The following is a 13,739-nucleotide window of genomic DNA, read 5'->3' as shown; positions in this document are numbered from 1 at the left end:
ATAAAAAAATTGATTTCAAACAACTGCAGGCGTAAACAACTTCAACTTCTTTGTTTTGCATTCTATGTGCAGAAATACTCTTTTTTTTTCAAAAGATTGGCTTTGCATATAAATATTCATAATGTGATTACATTTCATGTTCTAAAAAATTTTAGATACAATAAGTATCAAAAATAACACTTTTGGAGCTGTGTATCCAAAATTAAAATAATAAAGCTTTTTCAGATTTGTATAAATATAAGTTTATTTACATTGCAACAGATACTCTTGCTGAGTTGACAAGAGTAAGGGATGAGTGTAGACTGATTACAAGTTATTGTATGAATATTACAGAATTAAAAATAATAATTACAACATTCTAGTCCTGAGTACGTCTCTAGATATTGTTTGTGAATACAGTACAACATAGTCAAAAGTTTGTATCTTCATTCAAAGTTCAATATTCTATGTGTACAGACTTTAATTCTTGCCTGTCTCAAAGATCTTATAGTTCACTATTCGATTAGCAACGGTCAACCATACGATTGTTTTGTTTTTCGATTTCATTGCACAATAAAAACTTACGCGCTAAAAAGTACGAGTCGCATCTTGTGCGAAAATACGTTATCGCCGCGAGCGATTTAATATCAAAGCATTATTAGAACGCGACATTCCCGACTATATATCGAGGTTTTGAATAACCTACTTTCGATCATTATTTCGTTAATTATCGAAGGTAAGGTAACAAAACAGAGAAAACAATGGTATACAGACGTGAGAAAGAAGTTACGTGTAAGTCTATATCAGGTCGCTTATTAAATGGTCATTATTGCCGAGGACATATAATTAATTAATCTAGACTTTCTTTCAACTCTATAATGTTTTAAAAAATTCGTCGAATTTATATATACTTTAATATTCATTTAAAAAAGTCGATAAAATATTCGTACAATGATTGTTTTTGAAGCATTCGCTTTGCGATAAAAATGAGAATTGCTTGCACATGAAAAACACGATTAATAGATATAGCTTTTCGATATTTATACACAAAAATTCAATATATTGATATATATATTTTTTCTCGTAATACTCAATAAATATTTAGCAATCGAATATATATATTTTGACTAAGCGATAAAAAGCTTGACAATGTATATAATATAATAGCGCGTGCTTGTGAAGCAGTGACAGCGTTTTTTTTCTTTTACGAAAAAACAGAATTGTAATTTCATTTCAAAAAGAGAGTGACGTCATTTGTATATGCCACGTAACATTGGTAACAACGATAAATAATATTCTCGCATTAAACATTGACATATAATATATATACAAATGAGAGGGTGTGTTTAATAATATGGATACGCATAAAAAGCTATAAGCGTTCACAATACTTTACAACAAATAAATTTTTCCATTTCAACAATACGATTTGATTGCAACTTAAAAAATGCTTATATGCATATATCGCCTCGCTTCGCTTATAGAACACTATGATAGTATATGCCGCGATGATAAAATGTAAATAGAGGTATCGCGTAAACGACAAAGTAGGAACAGTTTACGCGTGAGCGCATGTTTGCCGTAGAAAAAAGTCGCGCTCATATATAATAATAAGCTTGGTGAAAAAAGAAACAAACACAAGAAAAGACAGAAGTCGTTGAGCATCTTTCATGCACATTCATACGCAAACGCATCTCTGGCCTTGTTGTGCAAAAAGAAAAGAACTATCTCTCTCTCTCTCTCTTTCTCTCTCTCTCTATCTTCCCTATATGTGTGAACGATGATTGTGATTAGCAATTTAGCTGCATGTTTGACCGTTTTGCTTCTGCAAGAATCGCGAGCGTACGGTCTTGGTAAGGTACAACGGCACGGGTGAAAAGAATGAGTGAATCGCCCTGCCGAGCCCCTTTTGTTATGGAGGCGGTTGAGCTGCTCGCCTTTGCGGCTCCGGAGTATTGTAATGGTGCAATCGTGAGAAAAGATGTTGTGGACTACCAGGTACCGAGGTGCTTTCCGATAACCGTCGTGGTGGTGGTATCGGTGGTGATGGTGAGATATACCTGTTGTACAAATTAATTTTTTTTATACGTACTCGTGTTCTCTTTCAATACATTTCTATAAGAACTATCTATCGACAGTTTTAATGAGAGTTTTATTTTAACGATAGCAGTCGCTGTAAAGAGCATAGCTTCGAGTTTACTCATTTGCTTATAGTACATCATTTTTTGACTAAAAGCCTAAAACAATTTTGACATGTTATCAATTATATTACTAAACAATATCATATTGAACTTCAAGCTACTTCAATATGCGTCATACATTACAAAAAGCGATCAATGCCAAATAGCATTTTCAATAAAATTGACAAGACTGTACTTTACCGCTGACATATGTACTTGAGATACCACGATGCATGATTTAATGGGGCAAAAAAGCAGTAAATCAATTTATTGAATTTGACCCAGTTTCTAAACAAATAGTCTGGATGCCGGTACATTACCTATTGCCGCATTAAGTTAGGTATACATCCATTATAATTTTACCGATAAAATTTCTAACGACTTACTTAAGATTATTTACGAAAGGAAGGGACTGAGTGAACTATCTGAACTCAAATTTAGTCATACTATACCTAAATAAACGTAGAATGTGCCAAGTCTGCACTTTAAAAAGTATGATTACTAGTAGAGCAAGATGTATATAATGTTTTCCAAGATAAAAAGTAAGAAAATAGCAAAGGGTAAGAAGCGAAGGAATTGGTATCCTACCTCCTTGGAAAGAAAGGAGACGCTTGATCCCCGAGATGTCGTCTCTGTAGAAGCGGCGATTCACCACGATTGAATCTTGGTGGTGGCTCTGGTGACGGCTCGCGATCGCTGCCGAGCCTATATCTCATATAACTAGCGAATCGTTTTTTCGATGATTCTTTCGCCAATTGTACTTGGGGAACGGTAGCCGGCGGTTCTTGTTTCATTTGATGAGCAAAACGCGATATAAGCAGCTGGGGGCTTAGGGTCGAGCTGTGCGACCCTTGTGGGGGTGGTTCCGATGGATACCTGAAAAATGTATGCCATTAACTGCCCAAAGAATGAAATAGATGTCAGGGAAAGACGATTTTCACCTCTTGCGACTAAACATAGGACTGGCATAAATATTTTGCACTTGATTCTGCGGCAGAGAGTTGATCTGAGCGAGTCTCTGCTGTACAATCGACGCGTACCTTTCGTTCGCCGGCTGCACCTGGATGACCGGCGGATCGACGTTTTCCCTTCTCCATGGCGAGTAATCCCTGGCGAACGGACTCAAGGATCTAGGACCGCTACTCTGCCTGCGTTCATGACTGTTGTCGCGAGCATAGTACGGCGAATACGACCTTGGCTCTTGGTCGGATAAATTCTGGCAGTGGATAAATTCTGATCTGCTGCTAGTGCCGTTGTTCTCGTCGATCATGGCGCCACGATAAGGCGAATACGTTCTCTGAAGGCTACTGTACGACGGTGAGAATGGCCTGCTGTTGCCGATCATGTCGCGTCGGCGAAAGCCATAAGAGCTGTAGGGCACGTAGCCCACGCAACCGTTTTGATCTTTGCTGCTACTACCGCTGTTGCGAGCATACGAGTCGCCGCCACCGCTACTGTTGCTACGCAAATGAGCGGTTTGCTTCAGCGACAGGTGCCCCGATGGTCGTCCGGGACCCCTGTAAATTCAAGCGATGATGGACATAAAAGATTATGCTTTATGTATGTACACGATGAACACGGCTGGAGGCTTTCATAAAGCGATGGTGTTTTTTATTATCTATTTGGTTCTTTTCGTCAGGACTTCTTATCGATTACATGAAGTTCCTAGACTAACTTTAAGCTTAATGAATCGTACCAATCTGATGAATTCGAGCAACCAATCTCAAAAATCAATTGAATAAGAATAACAAAAATTTGATAATTTTCGATGAAATCTTTTCGTTCGCACAGATAAACCATATAGTTTAGTCCTGACTGCTGACGAAAATAACCGTGATATAATTGCGTTCCTGTTGAGAAGCAGATTAGTTAATGCTGAAAATACCGTTATAGACGTTAATCGAAGTTAGAGCGTTAGCCAATTGTTATTTAAACATGCAAATCACACATACAAGGAAGAGAGAGAAAGAGAGACACAGAAAGACACAGAGAGACAGAGACAAAGAGAGAGAGAGAGAGAGAGAGAGAGAGAGAGAGAGAGAGAGAGAGAGAGAGAGAGAGAGAGAGCGAGAGAGAGAGGGAAAGGGAGGGAGACAGAGATAGAGAGATAGAGAGAGAGAGAGAGAGAGAGAGAGAGAAATTAAAGGAGAGTTTTTATAGCAAACGTGTGTATAAAAGACCCATCAAAAGATCAAATGTCATGCTGGGAGTTTGAAACAATACACAGGCAATAAAAAAAATTTTTTGGACAATATACACATTCAAAAAACAAACAGACCCACAAAGTCTGATTTTATCACACAGGCAAAATACCAAAAAGAGAAAGACATTGATTGGCCGTATAAAATGTTTAGCGAGAAAAAATGTCTACAAAAACGACGTAATGAAATAAAAAATATGTAAAGTAGTTGTACGTGATGCTTGGCATTTAAAAAGTATATACGAATAAAAACGAATAAATAAAAAAGAAATGCTTACCATGAATGGGGGTTGAGGGTGGGATGTGTAACAGGCGCGTGCACAAACCAAACAACTCGAAATGAAAATTGGAACAGTATTTTTGACGGACATTTTTGAGGTGAGATATATGCTTTGCTTTACTGTACTATAGTGTTTCGTTTTTCTCGTTTTTCCGTTTTTTTTCTGTCGTTGCTGTCTTTGTTGTAATTTTTTGTTTGATTTTTCTTTGTTTAAACTATTCTCGGGATTATTGGAGACGTATGATTTTTGATTGTTTGCTGGAAGGACAAGAGTGATAGCGGTCGTGATATATTGATAAAAGAGGTGGAAAGAACAAGAAAGGCGGAGGGAGTGGGGGATGCTACGCCGCGCTGCCTCCCTCAAGCTCAACGCTGTAACATAATTTAACACGCACGAAAACACCTTTAATTGGAGTTGTTCTATGACAATTCACTTGAGACATTTGGGTTGATTGCTATTACTATTATTATTATTACTATTATTATTAATTAATATCATTAATATTATTATTTTCTTTTCCATTGGATCTTTTGAATTGGGATTTTTCTGTTCAAGTTTTGTGTTTTTTTAATGGCGACAATATTAAAAAGTGAAATAAAAAATCAAATGAAAAATTAATATTACTGACATCAACAAACTTTCATAAATTTACGAAAACTAATAATATCGTTACGCGATACTCGCTATTACAGTCAGACCAAACCAAACGTTACTACATTAGTTGAGGATAATCATGCCGTATTTAAAAAAATATTATCCAACTAATTTTTGAGATACTTTTACAATCATTTCAATCAAAAGGTCGACGCATCTATATGCGGGGACGCGTAACCTTATGATAAAAAAATGCATTCGATAATAGATAAATATGTCAAAATATGTAAAATATATTAAACAATTCTACGTAACATAGCTCTCCGAAAAATACTAATAAGTTAATGCAAATATATATAACTAACTCACCTTGGCTCCAGTTGTCGCATTACGTTATAAAACCACTGAGAACCAGACGACTGCGTTGTATTATTTTGATGCTGAGCTTCATATCGTTTGATAAAAGGGTGTTCCATTAATTTATTATACTTTGGTCGTTGCTTATAATTTTTTGTAAGGCAGCAACTAACAAAGTTTTTGAACTCTGGTGAAAATGGTGCATCAGAAGGTAGCATGGGTGGGTCTTCTTGAACCACCCTACTTAGAACCTGTTTAATTTATGCATAACACTTAGTAGTAACATATTTTCTTATTACGTAACTTACATGATAATGAACTTGCAAATGCTTCACCTCAAAATCAGTCTTACAATCTCTGTAAGGAAATACTCCAGTGGCTAATTCTACTAATGTAATACCTAGACTCCAAACATCTGCTCTGATATCATAATCAGGCTTTGTAGGATCTGGTGGATCTATTCTCTCGGGCTAGAAGAATTGAAAATTATTTACCTAGAGCTCAAATCCATTTCAATGTTCAAAAATAAATTTCATGATTACAGCCATATATGCAGCACACCCAGCACTTCTCGTTTTAGCTTTGCTATCTACTAGACGACCAGATATACCAAAATCACATAGCTTGACTCCACCTGTTTCATCCAAAAGAATATTGCTTGGTTTCACATCCCTATGAATCACTCCATGTTTCTCTTTCAGGTACGACAGAGCTCTAACTGTCTATTATAATGAAACAAAACTGTTTATAAAATTCATGCTTCAAAATAACACTTGTAAACAACCAAATCAATACTTACAGCTAATGTTACTTTTCCTAAAAAATCTTCAGGTATCGCTTGTTTACTTTTCTTTAGCAATTTATCTAAACATGTCACCATCAACTCCATACAAATCCATACATCAGATTCTGTGATAAAATAGCCAAGGCATTTCACAATACAAGGACAGTCATGTGATTTAAGAACAACATCTAGATCCATAATTATCCTCTTGTTTTCATCTGCATTTCCTGATCTACGCATCTGTTTTACTGCTATGACAACACCACTGGGCTTATGCCTCATTTTGACAACATGCCCACAAGTGCCATTACCAAGCTCTCCCAACTGCTCCAAATCATTCATTTCAGTATTATATTTTTGACCATTAATGGTGAGAATGCCATTCATCTTCATGATTTCTTGAAGTTTTGACTCAACTTCAACATCATGTCTCTTGAATGGTATTGTGTTAGAAAGCTGCAACTCCATGTGCTTCCTTGACCTTGTGGGTGTCCCCATATCACCAACTGAAATATAAAAAAGAAACAACGAAATTTTAAGTGAAGCACAACAAATAAATAATATATGCGCGATCGTCAACAATCGAAATGTTAAAAGCAGCAAATTACTTGGAGAACGTTCAAGTATAAAAGCTCTCAAGGTGCGAAATACAAACTCCAATAATTAGCAATTTTAACACGTAAGAATATATAGAACGTAATAACTCGCGGTTTTTCTCGAAAAATCCTCAAACATCGATACTTTATGTAATCACTACTTAATCGCGAATACATACGTGTGCAATGCATCGAGGGGGCGGAGAGAGTATATTATTATCATATTATTAAAATATACAAAGCAAATCAACATAACCTCATAGCGACTTTTCATCGTGCACTTAAATTCCTCGATTAAATAAGAAATCTCGTCCACGGCGAACGAGACTACACGAACGATTGATTGGAAGAGAAGCATGTAAAACTTACGCAGTTTGGGCCTTGCAAAAGGGCTCGGGCAAGTGGAGTTAGTTTGGGGCGAGGGCTGGGGCTGCATTATCTCGGAAGTGATGGTAGTAGTGGGTGGCTGCTGCTGCGGTGATAACTGCTTATCCTTGTCCCTCAGCTGATTTTCCGCTCGCAGTCGCTCTTGCAAATTCAATATTTGATTCTCCAGTGTACTCGACATCCTGCGGGCGCGGCAAGCCGACGGCAGCTCAGCAGCAGCTTCGCCACACTTGACAATTTTTGCATCACTTATCTGCCCTTTTTGGCAGCAGCGCGCAACGACCGACACAGGCAGACACGGACGGAACGGAGAGAGAGTAGAGTTCGAGCGAGAGAAAAGAGAGGAGGAGGAAAAACCGACAATAAGAGCTCTCGCTCTCTCTTCCACGCTTTATCTATCTATCTCGCTCTCGCTGCTTGCAAAAAGCTGCGGCGTGCGAACGCACTACCTGCGCCGCCGCATAAACGTCCATTTACACTTGTTACCAAAATGCAATCACCATTCGATGCAAAATATTTTGTAATTATACCTATTAATCACACCTCGCATCTCGAACAAAACATCTTTTATTCATCAATGCACTTTCAATAGTCTTGCAAAATAATAATTTGTGGAATAACGGTTTTCTGCTCGAGGCTCTAGTTTAAAACGGACAGAGTAGATTAGCTTGCTGTAGAGTCTTTAGACTTCTGAAATGATTGACGAAATAAACAAAAGTTGAATGGGGAACATTTCAAATCTTTTATTTACAATTTTTACCAATATAAAGTCGATGTTATCAATTAAACCAGTTCAGTTAAAAGGTCTCTAATTGCATAATAATTTAAAATTTTATAAAATACAAAATCAATAAATGCTAAGACTCAATCGGTATTCAATTCACAATTGTTAAAAAAAATCGACTGTAATTGGAAACTTAATTATGTTCGTTGATCATTGTAGGATAGCAGCATTGGCAACGATACTTGGGTTATTAACGATTTCTCCCAAACTTTCAAGCAAATCTTTTCTGTAGTCATCAAAGTCGCCATCGACTTCCTCAATCGTTTGTCCATCTATTTCGTACAATGTACACTCAGTTTCTCTAATGAGTCGCTCATCGTGAGACACTATTACAACACCCCCCTTGTATCTGGTAATGGCCTCAGCTAAAGCATCAATGGATTCGATATCTAAATTATTTGTAGGTTCATCCAAAATGAGAACATCCGGAGCATTAAGACATAGCTCAGCCAAGGCAACTCTGGCTTTTTGACCACCGGAAAGGTCTTTCATTTTGATGGTGTGAGCATGAGAACTTAAGCCAAAAGTTCCTAGCTGCTTTCTTGCTTTTTCATATTGAAGATCAAAAAGACGCATCAAATATTCAGTCGGACTTTCTTCGGCTGTGAGATGTTCACCAGAATGCTGATCATATCGACCTATCCTCTAAAAACATGAAAAAAATACTGTCAGATACGTTCAAAATATTTAGAATTTGGCAGACTACTTTTAAACTTTACCAGTCTGTGATTTCTAATAAGTTCTCCTTGAGTGGGGGTAAGATCACCAACTAGTAACTTCAAAAATGTTGATTTTCCAACACCATTGGGACCAACAATGGCTACTCGGGAGTCTAAATCTATGCCAAAGTTGACATCAATGAAAAGAGGTTTCTGACCTTCATAATTGAATGATACATCTGAAAATAAAATAAATACAATGTTAATGTCTAGTATACAATGTTAATAGCAAAGAGTATATTCTTATAATTATACCTTTTAGACCAAGAATTGGCGGTTGGAGTGGTGGAGGATCTGGAAAACTAAACTTGACAATATATTCTCTTGGTCTTTGTAATAGTTCTGTTGGTCCATTATCATCTTCTTGATGTTTCTGTATCTTAGTCTTGTTCTTTTCTTGTTTGCGAGTGAGGGCTTCTTTCTGTTTTTTTTCAGCCACTTTTTTACTTTGACCATGAGCCTTCATACTTTTCAGACGCTTTTCCTGCTGCTCGTAAGCCTTCAACATTTCTTTACACTTCTGAGTGTACATTTTCTTAAACATACTGTAATTTCCCTTGTAATAAAATAATTTTTGTTGATCTAAATGTATGATATCTGTACAAACATTATCTAAGAAACTTTGGTCGTGAGATACAACTAGCAATGTTTTCTTCCATCCTTGCAAATAATTATCTAACCAAATAACAGCATTCAAATCTAAATGATTCGTAGGTTCATCTAACAACAATAAAGTAGGCTCTAAGAACAATGCTCTTGCTAGAGAAACACGCATACGCCAACCACCAGAAAAGTTTTTGGTAGCTCTGTCTTGCATTTCTTTGCTAAATCCTAAGCCAGCAAGGATTCTTCTAGCACGTGGTTCTGCAGAATCAGCACCAATAGCTTTCAATTCCTCATAAACCTGGTGTTAGTTTAAATTTACAGTTTTATAGTTCATTCATTAATTTTATCATATTTAAACTTTAATTCTTACCTCCTGTAACTTATCTTGAACTGTAGTGTCACCATTCTCAGCTTTTTCTTCTAACTTTTTACATTCTTCTTTCAATGCATTACATTTGACATCAGCTTTTAAGACCACTTCAACGGCTGGTGTATTATCAGCTACAACTTCTTGTTCACAGTAAAGAATATCAATAGTCGGTGGTATATTAAAAGCTTTCTTTGCAATATGGCGCAGAAGTGTAGTTTTTCCATGCCTTTTGAAATAAACATTATAATCAAGTCAAAACTACTTAAAAATCAGTGGTCTATTTGGTATACTCACCCATTAGGACCAACTAGGCCATATCGCCTGTTTTGTGCAATCAATAAATTGGCATTAGTAAAAAGTTCTTTGCCTTTCGCAGCTATACTAAAGTTCTCAACTTTGATATCAACCGCGTTTTCTAACTGCTGTGTACCACCGCGAGTTTGAGTTTCACTTTGAGATACTGTGAAATTCGACTCAAGTTCACTATTTTCCCCAGTGCCCTTTTTGGTTAGCATTTCAATAGTCTTTTCATACTCTTGCTGTTTTTTCAATTTTTTTTTTTCCTTGTGCGTGAGTTTCTTCTTACCCGTCTCCTCGATCGACATGTTCGAAACATTTTCTTCAAGATCCGACATTTTTACTAAATAAAATTTGACTCACGAGGAACTTTTATAGCCGAATTTCGTGATAATTTGTAAGACTCAGAGAAGCTAGAGCTTCACTTCACTCTCGGTCTGCAAAGGGAAAGGCGTGCGTGCTTTGTTAGGATTCATCTAGACGAAAATTCAAGACACTTGGCTGCCATACTTAAAAAGCAGCTGTGAGTAAGACAAAGATAGAAGTATTGTTGGTGCTTGTTGCTCTCGTTGAAAGAAGATATGCACGTGATCGAACCAATCGACGAGCGCATGTGATTTTTTGGAGCAGCCACTTTAACCTTACCATAGTCTCCATGATCGTACACATTGTCAAAAACGTGGCGCCAGCTATAACCTATAATATATTTTTTTTTCAAGATGTGTACCGGACAGCCAATTTTAGCATAAGACGTTGAGCGTTGACTTATACTACAGTACTGTAACAATTTAATTAATAGTAAAAATTAATTACATAAATTAAAATGGAACCAAAGAAAGTTGTAACGCAAAATTTAGTCAAGCTATTGCAGAGAAAGGCGTCTTACATTGAAAAACATCGGATTTACGAGTTATTTCAGGTAACTGAATTACTTTTATAGCTACAAAATCATTAGTATGACAATGTAAATTAAAATTTTGTAAAGGAAATTTTATCAAGCATAGAATTAAATAAATAATAGGCAATATGGAGAAATTCGTTTAACCTTTTAAGGACGGGGATTTTTACGTTAAAATTTGACTTTTTTTTTGCACAATATTTGTGCATAAAATGAAAGAATATGTCACGTGGAGTGCCTGACAAAATTGGTGGTCGATATATCGACCAGTCCCGTCCTTAAAAGGTTAAACTTCTTTACACAATCTTCTTATTCGAAGTGTTTATATTAAAATTTATTTCCTTTCATTTATTTATAATTCAAAATTTTTCCATGAAAATTAGGAGTTATCGATGATGTTACTAATAAAAAAGCCAAAGGATCACGTTCTCTTCCTGAAACAAAGTGTATATCATGCTGCCCGTCGGCTCGATGTACCGAGGATATTTATACTGGCGCCACCGAATTTCAGTAAAATTTGAAACATTTGAAAACTTTAAAAATATTTTTTAATATGTTATTTTCTTCAGACAAGCGTGCATTAGCTCAGAATTTGAAACGAATACTGAACATTCCTGCAATAACGGTAGATGAAGTGACTTGCGGACAAGAATTAGTGAGTTTTAACACAAAATATTTACAAAATTTAAGTGATCGTGATAATCCCGAATGTTTAACGTAGATCAGTCAGTGTAACTTTGTCGACAATTTGAGAAATATTTTAACGGGTTACATGAAGTACGGATTCGATGGTTGGATATTTTTCGGTAATAAATTTATTACAATTCGTAAAGTTCTTTATTAGAAGATAACTGAAGCGAATAGAAACTTTTGAAGAACAGATTTTCCGAGGACTGAGGAGGAAGCCAAGTGTCTTCAACGCAACGGTATCATCCCATCACACGTTTTTGAAATTGTTACGTCTGGTTTGTAGTGAATTGCAATTCGACCGATTAATTGATAGTTCGTTGGAATCGTTATTTCTATTGCAGATGGAGCCAACGAAGCATCGATTTCTACGAACGATACGATAAAAGTGACTTATTGCAAGGACTTACGAGCGATGCGACACGTCTTTGACAAACTTCTAATAGTTGAGTGGTTGCATTTCAGAATTGATATGATTTTTCCAAGTGACTAATGCATTTAATTATTATAGAAAATTAATGTTAAAAACCATTCAATAGATGATATCACTCAGAAATGTTTGAAACTTGTGAAATTCAGAACATATTCAAGATATCCTTCAACCCTTCGTGTGCTATATCTTGATAACGATGCTAGGAGAAGTAAGTGCATTGCGAAACACGTTGCTGAAGAATTTGGTTTAATTCACAGTGAGTTACTGGACAAGTCAATTACTAAAAACAAAGCCTCAGGGAGAGTAAAAATAATCTTTGTAATTTTCAGTTGATTTTAATGAAATACTGAAGCAAATTTCTCAGCGAGATTCAGAATTGAGTTATGCAGTGAGCGATGCGATTCAACTAGCGAAATCCAATGACATGCCTACCGATATAAAGATCCAAGTGTTTGAAGTATAATCTTTCGTTAAAATTAAAAAAAAAACAACGAAAACTAATGCAAGACATCGTGAACTTATCATTTGTAAACAGGAATTTTTACTGACATCGGAAGCTGTGAGGAATGGATGGGTCTTAACTGGACTGGTTTCCACTATCGACGATTTGAAGCAACTTGACATGACAGATTTCCCACCCAATAGGTACCGTATGGTCCAAATAAAGCAAGCACGCAAATTATTAAACTAAAAACAAAATACTTTAGGATCGTGATTGTTAAGTTGGAGAATGAAAAGCCAGATAGCGATACGAGCTCCAGCTATCTCTCTGATACAGTAAAATTATAATTAAAGCGAAATTAACAGCAGACCTCTCACTTGTAAGTAATTATTTCATTTTTTTTAACAGTCGTGTTACTATGAAGACCACATCAGCGACATAATAGCCTACGTGGGAGATAGTATTCACGTAATCAAAGCAACTGAAGATACGAAAAAGATCGAGCAGCAAGTGGACTTTTGGCTAGTACAACCGGCACCATGCGTGCCCCCGAGACAACCGCGACCTCCTTGTACCATTAAGCCGGAAGACATCGAATTCGATCCCGATGACGAGCCAGATATTGATATATTCGATTGTATTCGTGAACCCGAGCCCGACTTACCTCTAGTGTGAGCGATCGGAGTTTGAAATAGCATTGTCTTGAGAAATAAAACTTTCGCTTGCCTTTGAGCCACTCTGTAAAACTAACGCATTTTTTTAAAGTCAAGTTTAAACAAACTATAGAAAAGAGTTAAATGAATAATCCATTTATCATTGGGAAGATCACAATGTAAAACTTTACAAAATTTTGAATAAACTTCTGAATAACCTCGCAAAAAAGCCACTTCCCGTATACAAAGAAAAAAAGAAAAGATAAACACACTAGCGAAAGGAAATGAAAAGGAAAGGAAAAAAGTAGATAAACATTGGCGTGAAAATTGCGGGTGCCATTCATAAAGGCAAAAGCGAAATCTGTGCAACAGGGCGCGCCGAAGCCGCAGGGCTTGTTGTCGCGAGCAGGGAAGGGGAGGTGAAAATTCAGGCAAGTTGAATTAAAGCCACAGCGACGCCTGGGATAATGCACGTAATTGCCTCAAACGCGA

At 36.5% G+C, this 13,739-nt stretch overlaps 3 protein-coding genes across 4 annotated transcripts; 1 reads left to right on the top strand and 2 right to left on the bottom strand.

Moving 5' to 3' along the window:
• Positions 1–232: 232 nt before the first annotated feature.
• On the bottom strand, positions 233–8,082 carry LOC131670793 (dual specificity mitogen-activated protein kinase kinase 7-like). 2 transcript variants are annotated; one of them, XM_058946718.1, is made up of 8 exons: positions 7,341–8,082; positions 6,391–6,881; positions 6,134–6,313; positions 5,927–6,061; positions 5,604–5,842; positions 3,200–3,676; positions 2,748–3,035; positions 233–2,039 (listed from the first exon to the last, which is right to left on the bottom strand). In XM_058946718.1, the coding sequence occupies exons 1-8, from the start codon at positions 7,537–7,539 to the stop codon at positions 1,892–1,894; spliced, it is 2,157 nt and encodes a 718-aa protein (XP_058802701.1). In that variant the 5' UTR covers positions 7,540–8,082; the 3' UTR covers positions 233–1,891. The 2 variants fall into 2 exon arrangements, with proteins under 2 accessions (XP_058802701.1, XP_058802700.1); XM_058946717.1 differs by having other exon boundaries at positions 3,101–3,676; positions 7,341–8,081.
• Positions 8,083–8,087: 5 nt separating this feature from the next.
• On the bottom strand, positions 8,088–10,773 carry LOC131670794 (ATP-binding cassette sub-family F member 1). The gene is made up of 5 exons (XM_058946719.1): positions 10,132–10,773; positions 9,838–10,063; positions 9,117–9,765; positions 8,862–9,040; positions 8,088–8,787 (listed from the first exon to the last, which is right to left on the bottom strand). The coding sequence occupies exons 1-5, from the start codon at positions 10,470–10,472 to the stop codon at positions 8,293–8,295; spliced, it is 1,890 nt and encodes a 629-aa protein (XP_058802702.1). The 5' UTR covers positions 10,473–10,773; the 3' UTR covers positions 8,088–8,292.
• Positions 10,774–10,889: 116 nt separating this feature from the next.
• LOC131670797 (adenylate kinase 8-like) lies at positions 10,890–13,396 on the top strand. The gene is made up of 11 exons (XM_058946723.1): positions 10,890–11,053; positions 11,416–11,542; positions 11,602–11,687; positions 11,754–11,838; positions 11,914–11,997; positions 12,064–12,164; positions 12,231–12,408; positions 12,482–12,609; positions 12,688–12,797; positions 12,860–12,929; positions 13,003–13,396. The coding sequence occupies exons 1-11, from the start codon at positions 10,958–10,960 to the stop codon at positions 13,267–13,269; spliced, it is 1,332 nt and encodes a 443-aa protein (XP_058802706.1). The 5' UTR covers positions 10,890–10,957; the 3' UTR covers positions 13,270–13,396.
• The last annotated feature ends 343 nt before the right edge of the window (positions 13,397–13,739 follow it).

Source organism: Phymastichus coffea, unplaced genomic scaffold (assembly GCF_024137745.1).
Source record: "Phymastichus coffea isolate CEN01 unplaced genomic scaffold, Cenicafe_Pcof_1.1 PCOF00116, whole genome shotgun sequence".
Taxonomy (NCBI): Eukaryota; Metazoa; Arthropoda; class Insecta; order Hymenoptera; family Eulophidae; genus Phymastichus; species Phymastichus coffea.
Note: the sequence above shows the minus strand (reverse complement) of the source record. Positions and strands in the feature narration are given on the sequence as shown.